Below are 10640 nucleotides of genomic sequence, written 5' to 3'. Positions count from 1 at the left end.
AAAACTTAAGGTAAAAAAGGAAGAAACCAAAAACGCCCTTTGCACACTCCATCCCGCGGGCGGGCTGTAGGGCTTGGGAGGTGGAGGAGAGGCGCTAGACTGGTACCCCTCCGCTCCCGCGCCCCTGCGCCGCAGCCTCCGGGCTGTAGGGGCCGCTGCGGCGCCGAGCTTGCCGAGCGCGCTGGGCCGCTCTCTCCTGCAGGGAGAGACGAGGCGCAGGAGGAGAGGCGGACGCGGAGCGGAGGTGACCCAGCGGCAGGTGAGCAGCGGCGGGGCCGGGGTGGCTGGGCGGAGGGCCGGCGGGTGGGGACAGGGCGGTCGCCCTACAGCGCACTCGACCCTGGCCTTGGAGGGCCCGGCCGCCATGCGGGCCTCGCTCCCAGGTGCGTGGACTCGGCGGCGTTCTCTCAAGCCCCCCGAATCCTCGCCACTCGGTGGGCGCCCTGAGCCGGGTCTTGGAGATCTCTGCGTGTCCCGCCCCATCCGGGGACACTTCCACCGCCGGAACCCTCCCATTTCCTGGGCAGTTTCTTGGTATCCCAGCTCACCAAACTTCCTAATTAGGGGAAAGTGGTTTTGTAACTGTTTTCACATGAGGTGCCTCTTTCCTTTTTAACTGTTAAGTCGTGTGTTCCCCCTGCAAGACAATGTCTGGAACTTAACTGAATGCAGTTGTTTTGTTTTGTTTTTTTCTGGAGGCTTCAAAGGTATCAGTCTTTGAGTAGGGCCAGATGTAGTGTGGGTACCACACTATGGGGAGGGCAGCGGACCCAGGTAGTACTTTACACCCCTCAGATTGTAGGCAACAACCGTTGTCAACATCTTTCTCCTTTTTCTAGGTACAGTAAATTTCAAGAGATGAAAAGAGATATTTTAATAGCGTTTTTTACCTTAAAAACAGCAAATACAGAATTCATCTTTAAAATTTAATTGATTATAATTTTATGTTTCTTAAATCTTGTAATAAATAACTTACAAATGCAGAGTCTTATCAATTTAGGAGTAAGGTGGGGTGAAGTGGTGGACTAGGGGTGGGCTGGAAATTGAGAGACCTGGATTATCTCCCTCTCCCTTGGGCAAAGGCAATCTCTGTGGGTTTAGATTTCTTTGTTTAAAAAAAGGGGACTGGATTCGATGGTGAAGATGACAGTAGCTACCAGTTATTGAACATCTGTTTTGTCCTATAAAAAATGTTACCTCATTTAATCCACATAGTAATTCTATGCATTAGATAATATTATCCCTTTTATAAAGGTGCAGACTGAGGCTTAGAGAGGCTGTCACTCAAAAACATACACCTAATCTGTAGGAAAGTTGGAATTTGAGGCTATTCTACACTCCCTCAAGACAGAAGTCCTCTGATTCTGTCCCAAACTTGCTTATTATAATTCAAAATTTTTTTTTTTTTTTTTTTTGCGCCACGCGGGCCTCTCACTGCTGCAGCCTCTCCCGTTGCAGAGCACAGGCTCCGGACGTGCAGGCCCAGCGGCCATGGCTCACGGGCCCAGCCGCTCCGCGGCATGTGGGATCCTCCCGGACCGGGACACGAACCCGTGTCCCCTGCATCGGCAGGCGGACCCTCAACCACTGCGCCACCAGGGAAGCCCCTCAAATTATTTTTAAGGTGTCCTGCCCCAGACTTCAAGTGATTTTCTTAAATATTAAAATAGTGTGGTATGTGGAACTAAAATAACAAGTACATTTATATATCATTAAAGTATTTTGTCCATTGGCTTTGATTATTGCTGACATGCCTTTCACTAATGTTCTATGATTCTGATAATTTTCTAAATTTATCTTCTACTGAGATACTTATTTCAAAAATGAATATCTGAAGATAAAGGTTTTCCCCCAAAGTAACTCAGATTCTTTATATCTTGGTCTAATTTTCATGTCATGCCAATTTTATTTCACTGAATTGTTTAATGTCAGTTGCCAAATACATTCTGGATCATCCTGCAGAGTAAGAATTTTACTAAAGGAGAGAAAATCATTCAAAAATGACTGTTCCTGACTTGGCTTGGGAACATCTTTGTATAGCTTCGCACAGTGTGCATTATTCATTCCAGGGGAGCACCATTCTCACTCACACTTTAGGGTGTGAATGACCCTTGTGGCATTGGTGCAAAGAGTCAGTCCTTTACCTCTGCTGCTTCCTTTTCCTATTGCATATTGCCTTCAACAGAGAGTGGGCAGAAGAAAAAGGTAAAGAACTTTTTACCAGGAGGGACATATGAAGTAAAAACAGCTTAGTTTAGATCTTTTTTTAATTTTTATTTTATATTGGAGTATAGTTGATTTACATTGTTGTGTTAGTTTCAGGTGTACAGCAAAGTCATTTGGTTATACAAATATATTTATCCATTCTTTTTCAGATTCTTTTCCCTTATAGGTTATTACAGAATATTGAGTAGAGTTCCTTGTGCTATATAGTAGGTCCTGGTTGATTATCTATTTTACATATAGTATTGTGTGTATCTTAATCCCAAACTCCTAATTTATCCACACTCCCACCTTTTCCCTTTGGTAACCCTAAGTTCATTTTCTATGTCTGTGAGTCTGTTTCTATTTTGTAAATAAGTTGAGTTGTATCATTTTTTTAGATTCCACATATAAGTGATATCATATGGTATTTGTCTTTCTCTTTCTGACTTACTTCGCTTAGTATGATAAGCTCTAGGTCCATCCATGTTACTGCAGTTGGCATTATTTCATTCTTTTTTGTGGCTGAGTAATATTCCATTGTGTATATATACCACATCTTCTTTATCCATTCACCTGTTGATGGACATTTAGGTTGCTTCCGTGTCTTGGCTATTGTAAATAGTGCTGCAATGAACATTGGGGTGCATGTATCTTTTCAAATTATTGTTTTCTCCAGATATATGCCCAGGAGTGGGATTGCTGGATCATATGGTAGCTCTATTTTTAAGTTTTTTTTTTGCGGTACGCGGGCCTCTCACTGTTGTGGCCTCTCCCATTGCGGAGCACAGGCTCCGGACACGCAGGCTCAGCGGCCATGGCTCGTGGGCCCAGCCGCTCCGCAGCATGTGGGATCTTCCCGGACCAGGGCACGAACCTGTGTCCCCTGCATCGGCAGGCGGACTCTCAACCACTGTTTCACCAGGGAAGCCCCTATTTTTAGTTTTTTAAGGAAACTCATACCGTTCTCCATAGTGGCTGTACCAATTTACATTCCCACCAGCAGTGTAGGAAGGTTCCCTTTTCTCCACACCCTCTCCAGTATTTATTGTTTGTTGACTTTTTGATGATGGCCATTCTGACCAGCGTGAGCTGATACCTCATTGTAGCTTTGATTTGCATTTCTCTGATGATTAACTATGTTGAACATCTTTTCATGTGCCTGTGGGCCATGTGTATGTCTTTTTTGGAGAAATGTCTATTTAGGTCTTCCACCCATTTTTTGATTGGGTTGTTTGTTTTTTTGATATTGAGCTGCATGGGCTGTTTGTATATTTTGGAGATTAATCTCTTGTCAATTGCATCGTTTGCAAATATTTTCTCGCATTCTGTAGGTTGTCTTTTCATTTTGTTTATGGTTTCCTTTGCTGTGCAAAAGCTAAGTTTAATTAGGTTGCATTTGTTTATTTTTGTTTTTATTTTCATTACTCTAGGAGGTTGATCCTTTTGGATTCAAAAAGATATTGCTGTGATTTATGTCAAAGAGTGTTTTGCCTGTGTTTTCCTCTAAGATTTTTATAGTATCCAGCCTTACATTTAGGTCTTTAATCCATTTTGAGTTTATTTTTGTGTATGTTGTTAGAGAATGTTCTGATTCCATTCTTTTACATGTAGCTGTCCAGTTTTCCCAGCACTACTTATTGAAGAGACTGTCTTTTCTCCAGGAGGGACATATGAAGTAAATACAGTTTAGATCTTTTTTTACAGGCAGGTATGAAAAATTCTCCTCTCTTCTATTTAAAAAAAATTATATACAACAGTTTCTTTTCATGAGTTGTTAAGGGAACAACAAATGGGTGATGGAAAAATGAAAAAGAAATAAGAATGGGGGCACCTGGACAGATTGCAGAGCCAGGTGGTGGCCCTGGGTTACCTGATTTATTGAGCGTTTTACAGGTGGGCCCACACAGAAACTAATCACCAAATTACTTAGCCAGGAGCAGTTCAGTGCCAGGTTCCCATCATCCTTGCTAGTGTGTGTGTGTGTGTGTGTGCCTGTGCATGTGTGTGTGTAATATTTATTTATTTGGCTGCGCTGGGTCTTACTTGCGACATGCGGAATCTAGTTCCCTGACCAGGTATCGAACCCAGGCCCCTTGCATTGGAAGCGCGGAGTCTTAACTGCTGGACCACCAGGGAAGTCCGGAGATTCCCCTTTTAATGCAATAAATGAGGTTCCTAGCTTACAAATAAACATATCTTGAAAGCAAGTGTATCTAGAGATTCGTCAGTATCATATACAAATAAGAAAGTGCTAGTTACCTGCAGTGGGAAAAGAAGAGTAAGGGAAGAAGTGGGAGAAAGTGATGGGGAGACTTAGGAAGTTCTGATGGACATGTGCTAGATGTTAACTGTTGTCTTAGGTACTGCTGATTCAAGTGGTAATGTTGGAATAGGTTGTTGCTGTGCTTTGAACTTACGGTGCTGCAGCTTTTTAAAATGGAATTATATTAGCTCTGCACTTGAAAGTAGCTAGTCAGCTTTTACTACTGGATTAAAAGTTTGATTTTGAAATAGAGACTTGTTTTCCCAAAAAGCACTGACAATTAACACATCTGTGAAGAAACAGCTAAGGTTTTGCATCTTACATACTTTATTTATTCAACCACCACATCTTGAATTTCTGCCCCAGGCATATTCCTACAGCTCTGTGTGCTGGGCATGTGAGGAGATGCAGAAGAACCTTCTCTTACGTGAAAGAAATGGGGCTTCCCTGGTGACGCAGTGGTTGGGAGTCCGCCTGCCGATGCAGGGGATACGGGTTCGTGCCCCGGTCCGGGAAGATCCCGCATGCCGCGGAGCGGCTGGGCCTGTGGGCCATGGCCGCTGAGCCTGCGCGTCCGGAGCCTGTGCTCCGTAACGGGAGAGGTCGCAACAGTGAGAGGCCCGCGTGCCGCAAAAGAAAAAACAAAAAAAAAACATGAAAAAAATGTTCTGCTTTGTTCTGTTCTTATATATCACAAATTCTTACCTACTAAGGCCCTTTTTGGCCTCAGAAATCTGTTTCTTTTTACATAAAGTACAGAAGGTTGTTAAAATTCTTTATTAGTTTTATCAGTGGCATAAACAAGTTACGCAGTTTGGGGAGAACTATTGTAACATCTTCAGTGACTGTGGCTCATTAAAGGAGAAGCAGCAATAGAACTGAGCTGTCTTATTCCAGGCCTAGTAAAAGAATGATATATAATGGAAAATATTATTTTCATACGTTCCCTAAAGTATCGCAAACAATGGAAATTGTGGCATATTAAATCTTTTTAAATATAGTGTAGTAGGTAATTTAAATTGTAAAAGGCCCTTTCAATAAACATTTGCAGTGGTTTCTAGCCCAGGTGTTCTTTAATTGTCATTTCTGGCCAAGAGTTTAACATAAACAGAATGTGGATGTCTAGAGGTTGCAGTATAATAACTACTACTTTGATTGCTTATTTGCTTGATTCGTCACAAAGCAAATGTAGGTTCGGCTTAGGAAAGAGGACACCAAAGAATCTTGCATGTGTATATATATAAATATTAATATATCTGAGAGGCTTGAGAGGCTGTCTTCCAGGTTATAGTCCTCAGTAAGGTCCCCAAATGAAACTTAACTTGCAACTTGTAGCTTGCGCGTTTTTCTTCACTTGACAGTTTCAGAAGTTCACGTAAGAGTCGGGCATATGAGTGGACCTCTGGTTCTGCAGAAAATGTTGGATTTTTTTGCCAACCTTGGGCATGACGAGTTTCAAGCAAGTGTGTGCTGGCTGAAAAAATTTCAGGCATCTCATGGAATGATTCAGAAGTTGTCTGTAGTGAAAAAAACACTTCAGTAGAGAAAACTAGTAACTTGAATGCAGTTGAAATTTTAAAAAAATTGCTCGTTACAGCTTGAATGACGTTTTAAATGCTGATGAAATAAGTGTTTTACGAGTTGTTACCTCATATACTTCGTGTCCAAGGTAGACTTCGCAGAAGAGGTAAACAGAGGTTGATGATTGCTCTATTCTGCTGTAATGCATCGTGGTCGGAAGAGATGAGACCACTTGTCATTGGCAAGTCAGCTAACCCCCAGGGCTGCAGAAATGTTTATTTGCTCCCCAGTGATTATGAAACCAATACACATGCCCAAAGTATGGGAGGTTTATTTAATGAATGGCTGAGAATGGTTAGCAAAGGGATGGAAGGAGTGAAACCAAGATCCTCTTGCTAATGGCCACCTGCTGTGCCTATAGCACACTCCTGTGTTTGGATCACACATGTGTTGAGCTTTCCCATTGAATAATCAGTATGTTTTGAAAAAACTGAACTAACTTTCTCCATAAGTAATAAAGTTGCAAAAATACTGCTTTTATAAAGACTATAAAATGGAAGACTTAAAGAATACTTGAATAAACAAAGCCCCAACGAGTGTTTAAATGTGAGTGTTTGACTCTCATTTCATAACATTTACTATATGAGAGGGTTCAACATTTCCCCTTAAGAATTTTATTATATTGTCATCAAGTTCAGCCTTTCTTTGGAAGGTGTCTTTCCCTACCTTCTCCCTTGCAACTCTGCCCCCCGCCCCCAAGCATTCCGTGGCAGGAATGGTAGGAATAAGCTTTTGCCTAATAGTATCTAGAAGAGAAAAATATTCACAACATGATGACATTCCAGCTGGGAGAACCAGAAGCCAAAAGACATACTCGGATCTAATAGGATAAATTCTGAGTAATTAAGAGAAAAAAGGGTATTCAGATTAAGGAGGTAGCATAGTGGTTGTTTCCAGAGAGTGGCTGATAGGCAGAGAGGGAGTGAGGACTGACAGCTGCTCACCCTTCTGTCTGGTGCTGGTGCTGGGGTGGCCGGTGGAGGAAGGCAGAGGGGGTGGGAGCAGTGGAGCAATGGAATGCTCCTGTCCTGAAGGGCTATTGGAAGGTGAGGAACAGTGAAAATGGAAGGAAATTAAGAAGGTGTGGATAACCCACAGGCCACTTCCACCCTCAGCACCCCCTTCATATAACAAGATACAGTGTGACTCAGACCAACAAACAAATTATCTAGCCTCCTGGAAAAGACAATTTTTGCATACCTCACTAGTTTGGTCTAAGAGATGAAAAATAAAATAGCCATTTTGCCAAGCAAAACCTGAAGTTCTATTTACAAAGTATGTGTTATACAAAGGAAGAAAATAATTGACCATCACTTTGGTGGAAAAGTGGACTGGAATTCAAAAAGAAATGAATACGGAATCCGTTCCTTAAAGAGCATTATCAAAAGAACATAATCTGGAAGGGAAAAAAAGTCTCTCATTTTATTTTTAGGTACTAAATCATCATTAGTCAAGATGTCTTCAGCACCTGAGCCTCCAGCCTTTAAAAAGGAGCCACCCAAGGAAAAAGACCTGGGAAACCCTGGGCTCAGAGGGGTCCGCTCCACAACCTTATTTCGAGCTGTGAATCCAGAGCTCTTCATTAAACCTGTAAGAAATACATCCATGATAAGACTTTTTTTTTTAATATTTATTTATTTATTTGGCTGTGCTGGGTCCCAGTTGCAGCATGTGGGACCTTTAGTTGCTGCATGTGGGATTCAGCTCCCCGACCAGGGATCGAACCAGGCCCCCTGCACTGGGAGCGTGGAGTCCCAGCCACTAGACCACCAGGGAAGTTCCCAGGATAAGACTTTATGTTCAATTTAACTAGGCTGTCAGAAATAGAAAGTTCTTATTATTTGATTTTATCTTGGAAGACCTCTCTGTGAATAAAAAGCAGGTGGAAGGGAGATCTTAAATGCTGTTTCACTTAATACACATATAAAACTAATTATTTTGAGCACATTTGGAGAATTTTAATGGAAAATGGTTGGATTTTAATGGATTGACTTCAAATTCCCGTTTAAAATTTTATTTTAATATCTGCATTAATTTTAAGGAAATTTTTATTGTTTGATCAAGTATTATTAAGTAAATAAGATCTTCCATTGAAACAAAGAAAACAGACTGAAAATCTGATCATTCTTATAGTCTACAATTCCAGGCTTTATTAATATTTTAACCTAGGGGGATAGTGCAAACATATCTTGAAAAATTTCAAAACATGCATTTGTACACTGTTAGGGAGTTAGCTAATCATTCATATTTTTGTAGCAAGTTATTGAATATATTTGATATGATAAATTTTACTATTTTTAAAACTCAGATCATACAATGTACTTAAATGTATTGAATGTGATTAGAATTTTAATAACATAGTTGCCAGTATAAGCTGTTTGAAAGTTAAATAGGTCAATTTAACAATCAAATCATTAAATCAAAGTAGAATGTTTTAAAAACGTTGAACTAATGTATTCTTTTTTATATATATATATTTATTTACTTATTTATTGGCTGCGTTGGGTCTTCGTTGCTGCACGTGGACTTTCTCTAGTTGCAGGGAGCGGGGGCTACTCTTCGTTGCGGTTCATGGGCTACTCTTTGTTGCTGTGCCTGGGCTTCTCATTGCGGTGGCTTCTCTTGTTGTGGAGCACGGGCTCTAGGTGCACGAGCTTCAGTAGTTGTGGCACGCAGGCTCAGTAGTTGTGGCTCCTAGGTTCTAGAGCACAGGCTCAGTAGTTGTGGCTCGCGGGCTCTAGAGCGCAGGCTCAGTAGTTGTGGCGCACGGGCTCAGTTGCTCCGCAGCATGTGGGATCTTCCCGGACCAGGGCTCGAACCCGTGTCCCCTGTATTGGCAGGTGGATTCTTAACCACTGCGCCACCAGGGAAGTCCCTAATGTATTCTTTTAATTGCCAAATACATTTCAAGAATTGTAAATTTAGGGCTTCCCTGGTGGCGCAGTGGTTAAGAATCCGCCTGCCAGGGCAGGGAACACGGGTTCGAGCCCTGGTCCGGGAAGATCCCACATGCTGCGGAGCAACTGAGCCCGTGTGCCACAACTACTGAGCCTGCGCTCTAGAGCCCGCGAGCCACAACTGCTGAGCCCGTGTGCCACAACTACTGAAGCCCATGCGCCTGGAGCCCGTGCTCCACAACAAGAGAAGCCACCGCAATGAGAAGCCCACACATCGCAACGAAGAGTAGCCCTCGCCGCAACTAGAGAAAGCCCGTACGCAGAAACAAAGACCCAACGCAGCCATAAATGAATGAATGAATGAATAAATAAATAAATAAAATAAGAAATATTTTTAAAAGAATTGTAAATTTAAACTGCTCTGAGGCTTGACCTTTATTTTTTTTGATGATTAAGATTTGAAATAATAGTAGTACAACAGGTATGGTGACAGAAGCAGAAAATACAAATTTAAAAAGCTTTTTTAAAAAAAAATATTCAAAGCTGCATCACTTTGCCTCTTAGGGTCTTGGATTTTACAGCAGCAAATCAAGGTTATTATAATAGCATTTCTCTTCCAATCACTAAATTTCTTGAGGTAATAGAATAAGTTCCCAGAGAAGAGCGTGTATATTTTGCTGTACCTGATATATGACATGAAAGGGTTTCTGCCAGTTATCCATGAACTCAGGTGAGAAGAATAGCATGTATATTTCATTCCTCACTTCCTAATAAAATTAACTAATTTAAGGTTTGCAAGTGGGAAGCTTGGGCCCAGAGAAGTTAAGCAACTTTTCCACATCACACAGATAACACTGAAAACTCTGAGCACTGGACCAGTTTTCGTGCCTCTCGTTTCCCTCGCACCTCTTCCAGCCTCACCTTCCTAAAGGTGAAGGTTGGAGATGTCCCAGCTGTGGACAGAAGAAGCAAGAGTCTTCTATAGTCTCTAAATTATCAGGAGTTGAGTTAATTGAATAAAGAACTGGGTAAATTTTTATAAATGAAATTAATACCATAGGAATGTGGTGTGGTACTAAAGCCTTGGCATGTCAAGAGAAAAGTGCAAGAGATACTTGAGTCTCCTCAAATGATGAGTCTTAATGAGGTCTTATAATTTTTTTCCTTTGACAGAACAAACCTGTAATGGCTTTCGGATTGATAACCCTTTCACTTTGTGTGGCTTATATCGGTTATCTACATGCGACACAGGAGAATAAGAAGGACCTCTATGAAGCTATTGATAGTGAGGGACACAGTTATATGAGGAGGAAAACATCTAAGTGGGATTAACAGTGCTGGTTACTGCAGATGGAGCTTTACTGGGGACTCTGAAATCTTCAGGTGAAGATTAGCACCAAACAGTATCTTGTTTCTTGTTCTAGAAGATGCTGCTGAGGAAGAAGGATGACGGTTGCAGCCAGGCCACTATAGTGAATGTTGTCCTTTCAAAACTGTAGCCATTATCGCATTCTTTTTCCACAGAAAGAGCTGCTCAATATTTTTTCTTGACTAAATCCTCTTGTAAAAGTGCCATGAGAATGGAAGTCACTTTTGTGAGTTAAGTTCTATATAATAAAAAGTACCGATGCTCTTAAATTTACATGGTATTTTTAACATTTTAAGGGGAATTGTGCATTTACAACTGTTGTGTT

General features: G+C 41.5%; 1 protein-coding gene across 1 annotated transcript; it reads left to right on the top strand.

The window, feature by feature from the left end:
• Nucleotides 1-262: 262 nt before the first annotated feature.
• Nucleotides 263-10580, top strand: SMIM8 (small integral membrane protein 8). Its single transcript, XM_033418856.2, has 3 exons — nt 263-383; nt 7482-7639; nt 10120-10580. Exons 1-3 carry the CDS (start codon nt 365-367, stop codon nt 10276-10278), a joined length of 336 nt encoding a protein of 111 aa, XP_033274747.1. The 5' UTR covers nt 263-364; the 3' UTR covers nt 10279-10580.
• The last annotated feature ends 60 nt before the right edge of the window (nt 10581-10640 follow it).

Source organism: Orcinus orca, chromosome 12 (assembly GCF_937001465.1).
Source record: "Orcinus orca chromosome 12, mOrcOrc1.1, whole genome shotgun sequence".
NCBI lineage: Eukaryota > Metazoa > Chordata > Mammalia > Artiodactyla > Delphinidae > Orcinus > Orcinus orca.
The sequence above is the reverse complement of the archived record's forward strand: the minus strand, read 5'-3'. Positions and strand labels throughout refer to the sequence as shown.

What these genes read in the sequence shown, in the direction of transcription:
- SMIM8 (XM_033418856.2), top strand. An exon ending in CAGAGCTCTTCATTAAACCT is followed by an intron (nt 7,640 to 10,119) that starts GTAAGAAATACA and finishes TTCCTTTGACAG; the next exon opens with AACAAACCTGTAATGGCTTT.